A 16,046-nucleotide genomic window follows, 5' to 3' on the forward strand; every position below is an offset into this window, starting at 1 on the left:
CAAATCTACGCCCTTTACCTCTGGACTTGCAACAACTGTTGGTGTTAAACAGCCAGCAGAAGCTCTTTGTCGAGCAGCAGCAACAGTGTTCAGGCAGATGGAGCAGATACAGGCGCTTTGAGTCTGAACAGGGTGACATCATACCTTTACAATCTGAAGGCGCGGCCGCCGGTATCACGTCAGCTCGAGACGCGCTCGCGCGAACACAAGAGAACCCCCCCTCTTTGATACTTTACCAATTAAGGTTCTCGCATTAACAGCAGAGAGGACAGAAGGAGGCAGAAAAGACTAAAGGGTGTCACTAGTGTTTTTTCTCGAGTTCAGCGAACAAGCTTTTCCTCCTGGGACACTCGTCCGGTCCGGGAGGGTCGTACAGTGAGTTTTCTGCACTGTGCTCCAGTGAAGTTCACCCTCTGCTGCCTGTGCCACACGCAAAATCTGAAGGGATAGCATACAGCAACAAGAATTACTGCAAGACAACCAGCAAAACGTAAGTTCTAAAACCTCTATTCAGGGCTGCGAGGCATGTTTTGTGCTGTTGAACCTAATGTTATGGGAAGCTTACTTTGATTCTAGTTTTGCGTCAAAACTAAATTCGCTCTGGGTGAAATTCGTAGAAAAACAATGACGCAGACTTTTTACCACAAAAAAAGTCTTGTGTTTTGCATACATGTTTCGTGTAGCGGGATGGGTGCGTGCAACGTAGTGTCCGTAATGGTAGGCTACTGAATGACTGAATATCATATCGCCTACTTATTAGTGCCCTGCATGTTTAACGAGGTGTGAGGGTTTATCTATATGATATTGCTAAGGAGACAGAATGAAACGAAAAAAAAAGCTTTAACGAATATTAAATACATTATTTAACCTACGTAAAAGGCTTTGTCTGTACATGCAAATCCAAACATTAATATTTAATTCATATTAATACTTATTATGATGTCCTCATTTACGAAAAGTGTATAAACCCGATGCTCTGCAGAGGTTTTGGCGCATCACTCGTAATCTAATTAAGGCCTCCTCACCAAATAAGGGAAAATATGGAAAGATCCGCGCGCCCTTCATCCTTTGATGTGAGTTGCGCGCGCCCCCCCATGCTCGAGGAAAATCTTGCACGAAACATCCCGACCTCACCTGGATGACAATCGTGAGACAGTAAGATTCAACATCAGGTTTTTTAAGATTTCAACACAGATTTTTCTTTCTATATAGGGGAGAACGATGTTAGTTGTCACAAGATCTATGTATCAGTAGGCTAACTATCATTTTTTTAGTCAAAAGTCCAGTTACACAAATGTTTGTTTTCTCTAGTAGTCGTTTTATGTTGGTTTCAAACACATTGTTCAAGAGTCATTGTCAAGAACAATGACATAACTAAAATTACATTACTTTCCCCCTAAAGCTGTTGGTTAATCAAGTGACCACACTGGCATACACTCAGACAAGTCATAATGAAAATAGATTTTAATTGAAAAGTTGAAGTGTTTGTCATGACAGGGGTGTTTTTTATATCTGATGCAGACAGTTATTTTAATATACAAATTTATCATTGCCTCAGTTTGGTCAACCTGTGTTTAAAGTTGAAAAGTGTGATATTCTTTCTTCCCTATTGTGACATGTAAGCTTTTTGAATGTTGATTTTGTCTATCGGGAATTGATTGGATGGTATCGCTGTGATGTCATGTGAGTGACAGGTTGTCCCGCCCTTACGCCAGTGAACACATCATCAGAGAAGAGTAGATATATCACTGCAAGAGGGAGGGGAAGTTATTTTGATTAAATATTAGAGGGCACATTAATTAAAATAAATAAATAATTGTATGCATGGATAAATCATTTATAATAAACACTGCTATTCAATGAAAAAATAAGAATTGTCAATTTCGATTTCTTGGTGACTAATGAATTAGGGCTGTCAAAAGATGAATCGCGATTAATCGCATCCAAAATAAAAGTTTGTTTTTAATAATATATGTGTGTGTACTGTGTATGTATAATTAAATTTGTATATATAAATACACACACATGCATGTATATATTTAAGAAAAATGTGTTATTTATATATATATAAAAAAAATATATTTATATATAATATAAACTATATAAATATATATACAGTATATGTATGCAAATATTTCTTAAATATATACATGCATGTGTGTGTATTTATATATACAAAATAATTATACACAGTACACACACATATATTATGTAAACACAAACTTTTATTTTGGATGCGATTAATCGCGATTCATCTTTTGACAGCCCTATAATGAACTGAATCTTTTTTTTTTTTTTTTTTTGTACAAAGTGTGACAACTAGCCCCAGTCTCTTGCAATGTTAAAATTATTTGGATTTAAAAATGATATAAAACACAGATTAGCTGCTCATGTTTTCTATTTGGTTTGTATGAGCACAACAGCAATAGCAAAGCCACATCCTGTTGACACAAGAATTAAACACCTTAACAAAAATACCCGAATGCCATCTTTCCCCTCGAGGTGTAATCTGTGTTTTTCACTCATGCATATGTAGATGCACATCAGCCTTTGCGGTTGACAGCAACACATGGGTTAACCACACTTTTCAGCATGGCTGAATCATGGCATCACGTGCCCTCCTCTCTTCACTACTCTGACAAGCAGTCCTCAAAGGAACCTTATATGCTATGAGACTATACTAAAGTCAGATGATTACATTTATTTTGGTTTTAACTCACTACGTTGAGATCATGTTTTGATATGATTGTTTAAATGTGAAATTACTCAACAATGATTATCATTAGGTTTTCCTTCAGACAAGTTCACTTAAAGGGATAAAGGGATAGTTCATCCAAAAGTTCACCCTCAAGTTGTTCCACTATTTATTTCTTCTGTTGAATACAAAGGGATATATTTTGAAGAATGTCAGAATCCAAACAGTTGATGGGCACCCTTTGTTCTTTTCAACTGTGTCTCAAACCTTGACAATATTCCCATATTTGTCTGCTACATGTTAGAGTACTTAAGTACTATACAGTCCCATTTGTGTTCCAGTTAAAGTACATTGGAAACATTTATAACCCATTCTGCGTGGTCAGACATGATATATCTATTGTTTATTTAAAAAACAGAACAAAACAAAAAACATCCATGTTTGGAAATCTAATTATAAACTGAACAAGTGTTTTTTGTCATTTTGTTTATTTTTTACCATAAAAGTGCTGTATGGAAAATCATAAAACCAGCATGTCATACTACATATATCCTGCAGGTGGCGCCAAACTACTGGGCTCAGCAGTACTGGTGTGTTCTGAATGCCTGACTTGTTTGTTCTTCTTTTGTTTCTGAGGAACTGGCCTATTTACAGTTTGACTGTATTGTGGACATTATAATATGACATGGGATTTGATAACAATATAAAACATTGGTGATTTTGTTGACTTATAAAATTAGATGTATGGTTATACATTACAAGGAGTATAATAAATAGTCATGAATGCAGTTCATGATCTTGAGTCTGACACAATGTAACCTTATTGATTTTAGGTTATGTTGTGAGACTGTAATGAAAAACCTGAAGGCTAGCCTTCTCCTTATCTTATGTTCTGTTAACGATATCAGGCTTTCCCTGAGGATACATCTGAAGGAGACAGAGAACAAGAACAAGAGTATAACATATTGTGAACAGATATGTGTGGTTATGTAGATGTTTTATGATGGGGGCGGGGAATTGGAGAGGGGGTCAGGGGGGCATCGGTGGCTCATTACATGAAGGGCATTCCACAGATTCTCCTGGAGAGACAAATGCTGAAAAAAGCTCTAAGGGAAAACATTCTTTTTGGACTGCGTCCTCACCCACTGTTTTGGCCCATTTGCCTTATTTAGTCAAATGCTGGATTAATGCAGCTCTAAATTGTTCTATTTTGTGACTTTCCCCTACAAAACGGGTACAAGGAAGTTGGAAATCCTGCCAATATTTTTATATGCACACCTTGGTATTCAAACACCTCTTTAGACATATTTTCAACTTTCTTACTCATCTGTTGTGAATTTTCACTTAAGTTATTCAGACACCGTGTCCAACAGCAGTTCATAATTTGATAATTAGTGGTAGCTTATACGTCAACACATGGCATAGTAGAACATTTGCTTAGATTTAATCTGTAGCCTAGATATATGTGTGTTGATAAATGCATAAAGTGAAATGAATGTCCATATTAAGTATAACATGTAAACATACTATAGATTAATATTGGCTTTTAAATGTTCAGTAAATCAAAATGTTTTTTTTTTTTTTTTAATTGAAATTGCTTTCACATGTCTGAAGACTGGAGGTAACCATAGCAAATGTGTGTTGCTTTTCTTTGACGATTTGACTTTTTAAAAAATATATTTCCAATACTGATTTCGGCCAATGTTGTAATTTTTCGTTGTCAGTTCGTGAAGAGCAAACTCAACATTAGGGTGGTGTACACAATCACATTCTAGATATAGGCTACTCTCATTGCGTAATATCCTGTGAATGCTGCATGAAAGTGTGCTGTTTTCAGACCGGGTACCTTATACTTACATATAGACTAAATGCATGACACAATGACACATATTCATTCAGCAACTTCTTAAAAACCGAAGTTTTATAGAAAGAATCCACGAACTTAAAAGCCATGAATTGATGATAATGAAAAATGCCATTAAATGCATACAAATAAATATACAAATATTTTGTTTTTCTTATAGTCACATAACTTTGGAAAGAAGAGCATACAAATTGTACAATTTCTCAAGACTCCACCCAAAAAGCGAGACAGCGAATTAGTGCAGGAGACCCGAGTCGATAAAAATGAGTCAACACACACGCCCCCACCAGTCGAGCGCCGCCGCTCCCCAATCCAACGCTTCTCTCTCCCCGGACAAGGACGCAGACATGCCCGCTACAGAGAAAGATCTCGCCGAGGACGCGCCATGGAAGAAGATCCAGCAAAATACATTCACGCGTTGGTGCAACGAGCATCTGAAATGTGTCAATAAGCGCATAGCGAACCTGCAGACGGACCTGAGCGATGGGCTCCGGCTGATCGCGCTTCTGGAGGTGCTCAGCCAGAAGAAGATGTTCCGCAAGTACAACCAGCGCCCCACGTTCAGACAGATGCAGCTGGAGAACGTTTCCGTGGCTCTGGAGTTCCTGGACAGGGAAAACATCAAGCTGGTGTCCATAGGTATGTTTGCTTTTCATTTCTTTTTTTGGTCGCTTTTGAACATTGCTCTTTTTCTTAAATATAGTTGCGAAATTATAATGCCATGTGTTTTTTGGGTTTGTTCCTATGTTTGTTGCATCCAACTATGATCCGACTTCTGCATGGCAAACAAACAGGGCATGAAATTTTAGGCAGGCCACAAAAATAACGGGAAAGAATGATGGCAATGAAGGCCTTTGTGGCCACAGATTGTTTTGTGCAAAGTTGTATCATTGCTTCACAAGTTACACGTGTTTTGTGGACTTTTTGTAACTTGTCGCTCATGCGGACGGTTGTGAAAATAAGATATTGCTTTAGTCGCATTTTGCAGTTTAGAGTCTGACAAAGAAGTGAGGATTCTGAGGAACCACAGTCGCTCCATTCAACTGTTGCAAGTCCAGCCCAGAATGTCGTAAAGCAGCAGTAGATGGCGGATAGTTTTAGGGCAGTTTAACTGTAGTTTGAGTTCTGAATGAGTCCAAGCTCAACTAGTGCACCCACCCAGACTTTTATTTTCTGTTAAATGTTGATGCAGTAGGGCGAGGAGGTGGAGAACTGAACCGTTCCTCTCAATTGGAATGTTCACTTCCTCGGAGGTTTTCCTCTCAATGTAGTTTTGATATTTTTGACGTTTTATTTGTCGGACTCTATTATTATACTTCTCACGTGGCTATCAGTGAACATGCCATTCATCAGTTCATTCATCAGGGCAGTCGCATAAAATAACCTATCGATCCGCGAGGACACGCCTTCCTCTCATAAGGAGCAAATTTGTCTTTATCAGAGTTTAAGATGGTTGTTTTGGGTGTCAACGTTTTAACGGATGGATTAGAACATCGAGTTACACAACATTTGCCTGTGTAGAAATGTCCAGACACGGTTCCCTCATTCAATGCCGGTTGTGATTGATGACTAACACAGTGACACGCCCTCCAGTTTATGGCTCATTTTAGACACTAGCGGCGATTCGTGATAGGCTATATTCGTTTTTGGAGTGAAATTACACTCAAAAATATTTAAGACCATTTTTAAGATTTTAATCTCAATTGTATAGTAAAATTCCGCCAAATAACAACTAGATCTTAACATTTTTGTATAGTCTATACCTTAATGGAACAAGGGAATGGACGATTTCAGTTTATTAACCTTCATAAATTTAAACCCATTTAAATGTTTTAAATTTATAAATACGAATTGCATAAAGTAAACTGAAATGGTCCATTCCATTGTTCCATTAAGATTTATACAAAATGTTTTAAGTTCTAGTTTTTTTCTAAAATAAATTCTTTATTTATTCTTAGGATTATTCTAGGATTATTCTATTCAATTTGATGGAATTTTACTATGCAATTGAAATTAGTAAGTCTTAAAGGGCTTACATTTTAAGTGTAGCATAATTTGAGTGTCTTATTTAATTGCTCCCTTTTTGCTTTATCAGGTTTTCATCAGGTTTTGCACAAATGTATGTAGTTCTGCATGATTCGAGGTATCCAAAGAGCATCTTAAGCTTTAATAAAAAAGCAAACACTACCTCTGACCATCTGTACAAAGAGTCCCATGATCATTGTCACAAATTTATATCTTTGATTAATGTCCTAGAAATAGTTCAGTATCTTTAGTTTTTCTTCGTTTACATCATAACATTCTTTGTTTTAAGTTATTCAAAATCCTAAACATTTTTGCCTTTTATTTCCAAGTTAAGCTGGCTTTTGAATTCCAAGATTTTCTGTCCAGATAGATTGTCCTGTCTTAAGTGTTTTAATGAAGTTTGTTCTCGTCAGGAAGCTCATTTCATCATCAGTGCCACAGCCCAATGGCTGTAGGGTTTTGCTCTTAATGGGATATTTTCCCAACGGCGCCCAGAGGGTATGAATAAACATCCTCTCAGATGTTGCAATCAAGGATTATTCAGCAATTGCTCAATATTTGTGTTTAGAAACACCTTCATCCCTTACTGTTAATATGAGCAAACAAAGTTTTGCTGGACTCTAAATTGCTTACACACAGATGATGGTGTGATTGTCTGTATTTTTACGATGACATCTCACTGCCAGTGAATTAAGCCTTTTTTGCCATGCATACGAGTTATTAAATGCAATATGCTTATTGGTAGGACAATTTGTTTTTCTAATCATTGCTGTGAGTTTTTAGTTACTGGAACTGTTTATATTACTAAAGTAATGTTCTTGCTTTTCAATAAGAATATTAAAATGTGTGAACATGCAACGTATGACTAAATATGCACTTGTGTGTGCTTGTATGTAAAAGTGGTATGTGTGTTCCCGTCATGACAGGCCCCATTTTTTACTTGTCTATACGAATATAGAGTTGCCTTCCAAGGTGGGGAAGAGAATGAGAGCCCTCTATCTCTGTCTTCATCTGGGTGGAGCTCATAAAAGAGCTTTCAAGTGTGGTGCCTAGAGACGCTCCAGTCAGTTTCTTCATCTGACGTGTTCGTACTTAAGCGTGACATAACAGAGCTTGATCTTGATCAACACAGCTTCCTTAATCATTTATGAAACTTCAGAATAGTTGATGCTATTCAGCAAATAAGTTCATCAATATCTTGCCTTAGTTGAGGTGCTTTTACATGCAATAATTCCTTATGGAGTCAGAATAGTGAATTTGGTCAGAACAATTGTCTTCGTTATGTTGTTAAAGTGAGTTGCATGTTAAGACTTGATTCTGTTATGTAGGCACTAGGCAGTAAGTGTATGCCTATAGGTGCAGGATAGAATAAATTCATTAAACTTTAATGACCAGTTGTGTAACAATTCAGAGCCTCCAGAATGCAGTGTGCCTAAATTCAACTTCTCTTGAGTTGAGACTGTTAGTTTACTTCCCAGTTTCTCTATCACATTTAAATGTTACATGTTTTTACTATAAAATGCATGTTGGATACATTTAGCTTTTTAATGTTTTTATTTGTACATAAGTTTTAAGCTTTTTCAAAAATAATTTATTCTAAAAAGTAGGGCTGCACGATTTTGAAGATATGCGATACGATAATGCTTAAAGTGTGTAAAGTAAACTTAAATGATCTATTATCTAACCTACATGCATTTTTCACATTATTTTTGTGACAAGAAAACATCCCTACAACTTCTGAAAGTGAACAGCAGTGTTTTACTGTAGCAGAAGTGTTATTTTTACATCAGTGTAAACCACGGGGTTTAGGGTTTCAGGTTATCCTACATTAGGTTTATTTAACAACAGAAACTGAATAATCAAATGTAGTAATAAAACATGGCTTAGTTTTCACTCTCTGAATTAAATGTATATGTTATTAAAGCTACAAAAGTTATTTAGCCAAGAGCAGTGAGTGATTTTCTCTGTCTTTTGTTTGTGACCCCAGTTATTGCAAGCCGTTGCGATATGCATATCGCGATACATTTGCGATATTTCGATAATTTCGATATACTGTGCATCCCTACTAAAAAGAGTTATAGAGTTAAATGGAGATGTAATTATTTAACGGGTCCATGGCTAGAGGCCCTCCTGATGTTCCTGTGCTTTATTGGTAATGCCAGGATTTCCTGTTCATTTGAGAGTCAGTACTGTGGCATGGAGCACAGCAGTGGGACACTTTTACAACTGCCTTGATTGCAGAAGTATTTTTCCTATTTTATCCATGGACATTAAAAAAAGAAAATAAAGCTCCAAGACATGAACTGAACCAACCAGTTTTGAGATGAATCACAACAATGATTTGAAGTAAAAAAATAATAATAATCTGAAAATGAAGAACAGGACAATGGTAAAAGACAGCTCTTAATGTCTTTTATAGTTAATTCTTTATGTAACTAAAATCCCATGAAGCATTATAGTCAAATCAAAAACAACTCAATCTTATCAAGCTATTAAGTATTAAAATATAATATATTTGAAGTTTAATGTAAACTATACAAATATACACAAGTATCTAGTAGGAAGTCTGACCAGTTACGTCATGTGCAATGCTTCATGGGAATGGGAGTTTGCTGCTGAGCTCTTTTGGCATGGTTTCCATAGTTATGTCTGCTTTGGTGGTTCAACGGTTTCTGTCAGGATTATGGGTAGTCCTTCACTATGGAACCATACATTTGTTCATCTTTATTTATAGAGCCTAAACTGCTATGCTCTAGTGCTCCTGAACAGGACTTCCATGTGACTGCAGTTGCTTTAAATATCTGTAAAGTTGTCATAAACTAAAATAAATAGGGTGTTCTTCTGCATATTTGAAGAGTTCAGATGCAAAAGCCTCTAAGTGCCATCTGAAATTTTCTTCTAGAATGATCATTTTTAATCAAGCTTGTATATTTAAGTTCAGTAATTTCACTTAAATAGCAATGAAAATGACCTATTAATTGTCATTTAAGTGAAACTATTGAACTTAAATATACGAGCTTGATAAAAATGATCATTCTAGAAGAAAATTTCAGATGGCACTTAGAGGCTTTTGCATCTGAACTCTTCATTTACACCAATGAATAAGTGGCATGTGTACAAGTGTGTGTGTGTGTGATTGTGTACCCTCACACCCTTCACCACACTGGAAAGCACCCTATGGCAAGTCTTGCAACGCGACCTCAATGTGGTTTTGCCGTTATTGTTGTCTTCTGTGCTCTTTTAATTGGTCAAATTTGAATCTCCAAATTTCTGCATAAACAAAGAAATAAGGTGATTTTGCACTAGAATGACTCTGTGACTCAGATGTTGAAGTTCCACTTTACTGTAAAACCCTTAAGTTTTTTAAGGGCATTGTCACCCTGCTAGACAAAACAGCTGCATGGAAAACCACATGAAGACATCTGCCACACGCATACTCTGAAAAGCCTCGTGACAACAAACCGAGACAGACAAATAGGTAGGTAGACCAGATAAATGGGGACTCAACCAGGAAGGCGGTGAATCAAGATGAGTAGAATAGACTGTGGCTAGGAAACTGATTAAAGGGGGGTAACCTCTCCCTCTGTTGAGCTGAGATTGCTGCAATTCACTCCTTTTGGAGATAAGAAATTGAATTTGGCTGGAGTTGTTAAGCTAATGCAGACAAATGCAATATTTTTAGATGGAGGATATGATGTATTCAGTTTGGGAGAAGGGAGGTGTGTCAAAGGGGAATGGACAGCAAATAAGAGAAGTCCAAGTGGAATCAAGGGAGGGTGGAGTAGTGTTGGTTGGGGGTTTCCTAATAGGTATAATTGCATGGCATTTCCTTGATCTGGCAACCCATAGAATAATTCATCGCCAACATTTTTTGCTTGCTGATGTAAAACTCCTTGTAAGGATTTTCTAATGGAGATTGTAGGGGATGATTCATTTTTAGGAAAATAAAATACTTATCAGATTGTCCCAAGGCATTTGTCTCCACCCTTATTTAAAGGCAGAGATTTATGTGCACAGTCACACTGGCAGAACTACTGATGAACGGAAATATAACTGAATGTGGCCAGATCTTTTGCGATCTTGTTAAAATGTAGACTTGCCTTGTATGCCTGTGTGATATATGGATTGTGGCACTAAACACTCTCCATGGGCTTTGATGTAATGCAAATCGTATGTTTAATATGGACACATACTCTCCTGGGCTCTTGTTTGAGGTGAAGTTGATGGAACTGGGTTCCATCCAGACACTAAACATCCAAGCCAAATGACAATCCTGCTCTGTCAATATGGGGTTTTACAAAAGTACTACCGCAGCAGTTTTCTGTTCTAGTCTGTTTTCCCTCCCTCACTCTTTCTCTTTCTTTCCCTGCCTCCTCCTACTCCCTCCCTTTCCCTGCTGTAATCAGAAACCCCTGTGCAAGGGAATGGGTGGCCTGCCAGGATCAAGTTTGCTTCTGCCCTTTTAAGGCTAAAAAACCAAGGGGAACATTTCCAGAGAGAGAGAGTGAGAAGGAGGGAGGGACATTTGGAAGTCATAGAAAGTAGAAGAAAAGGAAGTTTTCTCGCAGAGTTCTTGCTCCTAAAATCATGTAGTGGATGTGCTCTATTTTGAAAATGCTGAAAAGCTGGGACGATCCGAATTCGCCATTTCTGTGCCACATGGTTCTCATCATGACCTTCATGCTTTTTTTAGGTTCTTCAAACTGCAGATATTAGATAAAGAAACATGCTGACTATAGGTAGTGTCATTGCGGGTGTCCCATGTGGAGAAATTTTGTACTGGCATTAAAGTGAAAAACGTTGAATCGCATAGAAAGTTATATTTTAGGGCCCCACTGCGCCGTAGTTTACTAAAAGCTAGATTAACATTTTATTAAAGTTGTCCTGAAGTGGAAATTCACCCTATCTGTGTTCTAACTTCTAAATGCATTTTATTAATCTTGTGAACGATTCATCAATTTCTTTTTTCTTTTTTATATTTTTGACCTTAATATCTTCAAAATATGTTGTAACTTGATCTTCTGGTGAAACATCAGACTTATCTCTGCTGACGTATACTTTTCTTCTCCAATCATTTATTGTATTTCTTACGATCGACTGAAAGCTCTCATTCAGATCTGCTTCAATCCAATTAACCAATGGAGAATTCTTTCTTTTCAGTAGTTTTTCACTCGGACATGTCACCATCTGGAGAATTTTTTTTTGCCACTTCCATTACATTGTGACTTTAACTTCCATTAAAGAGAGGGTTCGTTCAAAAAACAATTATTCAATCATGTCGTTCCAAACTTGTTTGACTTATTTCTTCTGCGGAAGGTTGAAGTCCAAACAACACTGGACCCCAGTGGGGGGGGTGGTAATTTGTTGAATTTTCTGTCTCTGATTGCGTTTGTGTATAGACGTCCTGACCATGATAAGACCTTTTTGGAATGTGCAATTTCCTCAATCCTCCTCTACAGCTGTGTGCAAACATGAAACCCCCACTGCTGGAAAATGACCTCAACTTTGTGAATGAAAGGCTAATTATCGAACTGAAATATGTTACATTTTCCTATGAAATACAGTATATCTCAGTATGAATGAACGCTCCTCCCGTCTTCAGACATCTGCAGTATGTATGTTGTCCTATGATGTTGGGTCAAGGATGAGGGCTGATGTCAGAGCGGCTGAGGTTATTTGGCAGGTCCAGACAGAGGGTGAGTCATGGGAATGAATTTCTGCTCTGATGTCTGATGATTCAGCACTCCAACATGGATCAAACAGGAAGGCCACAACTCACCAGCCCTGTCCCAGTTCCTTTGACTAAGTTTGTGGTTGTGTCCGAAGGCTTGGCAGGCAGTATATGAAAATAGGAAGGTAACAAAGCACATCCGAATATAGTGTTTGTTACATCCTTTCTACCAACACCCCTTCATCTGATCGGCAGCGTACCGTTGCCTTAATCCCACAATCCTTTGACTCTTAGTGGAATTTTTATTTAGCGGTAATTAAATACATTTGGTAACACTTTTTACAATAAGGTTCCATTTGCTTACATTAAATACTTGCATTTGTTAACTTGAACTAAGAATGAATAGTTAAAATATATATATTTTTAAAAGATCAATAAAGACTATAACAAAAATATTGCTCATTGTTAGTTAATGTTAATTCATTACTAAAGGGACCCGGTTGTAAAAACTTGCCTTAATTTAAAAATGTGTTATATGACTCGTCTTGTCTCCTGAGAAATAGGCTTTATGGACACTTTGCCAATTTGCTTTGTCCAAATTTCACTTGGATTTGTTTTAGGTCATCAGACATGACGTCATAATGCCTTCATGCAGAAAACAGCTTGTTTAGTCAGAGTGATTGGACAGGAATGCAGCTTCCTTGGGTTTTGGGCACAGGCTATCTCTGTCCTTTGTATATTTTTTTCTTTGACCATCCCTCTCTTCTTTCCATCATCTATCTCTTTCTCAGTCTCCTTTGATTTATCTTCTCTTACTCACTGCCAGCATTCTCTCTCAGACATGAGATTCATGTTTTGGGAATTTGATGGAGAGCTGTGAGCACAATGTCCTTAAAAGGAATGAGTGTGATCATGGTGTGTGTATGTTTCCTGCAGTGTGTGGTGGGAATGCTGCAGCAACACAGATTCCTGTCATGTTTCATATGTTTGCCAATGTGTGCAGTGCGTCACCAGGCCTGTATCCCCCTCCAACCCCCTCCCACATCTAGTTCAGGATGGTCAATTGGTCATGCATAAATCAACTAGTCTATTAGTGTGGTTAACTAGTTTACAGAAAAAAAAAAAAGTTTCTAAATTAATCACCACTACAGCCCACAAGCATTTTCTAATGCGTTAACCCCCTTTTGACAATATTTTTTTTTTGAAAATTCAAGTCTATCTATTTTTTTGTTGTTGTATATGTAGATTAATAGTTTTGTGCACTCAGTCTATTTATTTTGGATAAGCCTTTGGTTCAGTCTGCGCTTAATAATAATAATAATAATAATAATAATAATACTTTTTTTTTTTTTTTTTTTTTTTTTTTTTTTTGCCAGTCGTAAAAGTGTAGAAATGTTGCTTTAATTTCCATTTATGCGCTTCATTCAGCTATTTATAAACGCAAGAACGCATCCAATGTGACCGAACCCTAAGAAATGCTTCTGATCATCTTTTGGTGGTCATGACTCTAAATCAGCCTAATTATACAGGACTAAGACAGACTAGCAGACTCGTCATTCAAACATCCCTACCCCCATTCCAAATGCACCCCAAAAAGACCTCCTGAAACATTTAACATTTGCATATTTTCGTGGGAACCACAAAGCACTGCACGCTGTTCTGTCAGTGAGGGAGGGTCGCTGGGGGGGTGATGAATAAGATGGCACAATAGCCTATTCTACTGAGTCTCAAGGTCTTTACTCTAACTTTGACCATGATAAAACGAACCGCCAAAGGATTTTGAGATGTCAGAAGTAGATCATCTCCCAAGGCCCTAAAGGCCAAAAAATATGCTGCCTGAAAGAAAATAACTGTGGATCATTTTAATTGTATTGTCTGTGATTGATTTTTGGCCTTCAGGATGTCTTTGTAAGCCCTGCCCTGGCTTGCGTTGATTGTTAGGTCCGCCTCTAATACCTTAAACAAGCACCAACAAGTTCCCATGTAATAAGTTCATTCTGTCTTTTTGTTATTTCTCTGTCTTCGTTTCACTGGCATTACAGTGAATCAAACTGCAATAGTCACTCATCATAGTCTACCCTATTAGGCTATGTTATCCTGACTATGGGTTTGCTTCTAATATTTCACTCATAATTTGTTTTCCCCTTCAGTGCTCTTGTAGTAATAAGAGTCACAAAGTTTGCATGATCTACAGGATGTTCCATTTGAGCTGACTCTGGAAGAATTTGGTGATGTTTAAACTTCCCCTTCCAGCATTAACCATAATGGCACTTTTTTTTTAATGGGTTCATCAATTTTCATATTATTGCCCTGTTGCTGAATCGCATGCCCAGTGTGTTTGGTCTGAGAATAAAGGGATCAGAGAAGGTTCAACAGCACCTTCACCAGAAGCCAAGATGAATTCCATCAGACTCTGGGGGCTCATGGTTTGTGAACCACACCGGGAGACCAGAACTAGAGAAAAATGTGACCATTTTACATGGCCAAACAAGCACTGTTGGATAACTGGAATGGGTCAGGAGGGGGATAAAATGTTATGTGAGATCTCACAATATACAATGCATTCATTTTGAGTCTATTTCTGAACAGATAAAGTGCTTTCTTTCCGGTTTGTGACAATGTTTTGCTGAGCTAGCTTTGTTAGAATTTAAAATGATTGTTTACTCAAATTAAAATAGTCTTTTACTACTCATTACTCATGTCATGCCTCCTGTGAATGTCCATTCCCTTAACTTTTGACCATTCAAAAAGTTAATTGTAAAAGCAATCCTTATGAATTGAACACTCTAATCCACGTGTTTACCATATTTGAGCACTGTGCATTGAGATATGTGTATATGTATATGTAATTTTTATTTTTTTATTTTTTAGACCATTTTAGGTTTTGATAGAATTAAATTTCAATGAAGGAAGGTACAGCTCTCAATTTCATAAAAAGATACCTGTAACACTTTAAATTAAAGCCCCATTAATGCATTAACAATAGCAATGATCAAAAATATGTTTGCTACAGTATTTATGAATCTTTTGATTTGACATTTTTTATTTTAATGTGTTCGTTAAATGTTGAAATTATTAACTTATTTTAACAACTAGAATCTTTTTGTTGCATTACCAAAAGTTGTTTCAATAAATATAAAGTCCTATGTGTTTGGAACTAAATGAGGATAACAAGCATTTAATGACAATGTTTTTGGGTGAACTAACCTTTTAAAATCTAATCTGGAACAAGGCATACTCATCATCACCAAATCAAAGTTTTCCAGTTCAAATCACGTCACCTCATTTTTGCTCACTGCTGGTAGCACACGTTGATTTCTGTGTTACATTGAAATAGTCTCCCCTCCCTTTTGTTCCCTGCAAAGGTTAACTGCATCCTCAGTGGAGCATGATTCAGTTATAACAGGAAGTTGCACTGCACTGCCCTGCCCTGCCCTAGTCCACCCCCAAGAGCATGCAAGCGCTATCAGTGAATGATTATCCACATTATCTTCAAATATCTCTTGATTCTCTCAATGTCCCAGCTTGGATTTGACCTCACTTATATACTAAATGCAGTGTAGGATAGAGTGTGAGTGTTCTGTCTGTGCTTTGAATAGTTTCAACTGTCTTTTGTGACTCGGGACACATGTGCAAGCCTATAACCACATTCTGGATGGGCGTTGGCTCTTGTTTAAGAGAAGGGAAAGGGAAGTGTGAAAGTGTTGTATGAGGGTGTAGATCATAGTGTTCAGATCTTGATGTCAACACTGGGTGAAGTGCCTAGAGGAGATGGTTTACATTTTTTTTTT

General features: G+C 37.2%; 1 protein-coding gene across 4 annotated transcripts in view; it reads left to right on the forward strand.

Moving 5' to 3' along the window:
- Positions 1–261: 261 nt before the first annotated feature.
- flna (filamin A, alpha (actin binding protein 280)) overlaps positions 262–16,046 on the forward strand; it is a 40,426-nt gene continuing 24,641 nt past the window's right edge. For all 4 annotated transcript variants that reach the window (XM_079848650.1, XM_079848652.1, XM_079848651.1 and 1 more), the window contains exons 1-2: positions 262–490; positions 4,720–5,198. In XM_079848650.1, coding sequence (XP_079704776.1) covers positions 4,823–5,198 — 376 coding nt within the window. In that variant the 5' untranslated portion in view covers positions 262–490; positions 4,720–4,822. The remainder of the gene's footprint in view (positions 491–4,719; positions 5,199–16,046) is intronic.

This window comes from Squalius cephalus (genome assembly GCF_949319135.1).
Source record: "Squalius cephalus genome assembly, chromosome: 18".
Lineage (NCBI taxonomy): Eukaryota > Metazoa > Chordata > Actinopteri > Cypriniformes > Leuciscidae > Squalius > Squalius cephalus.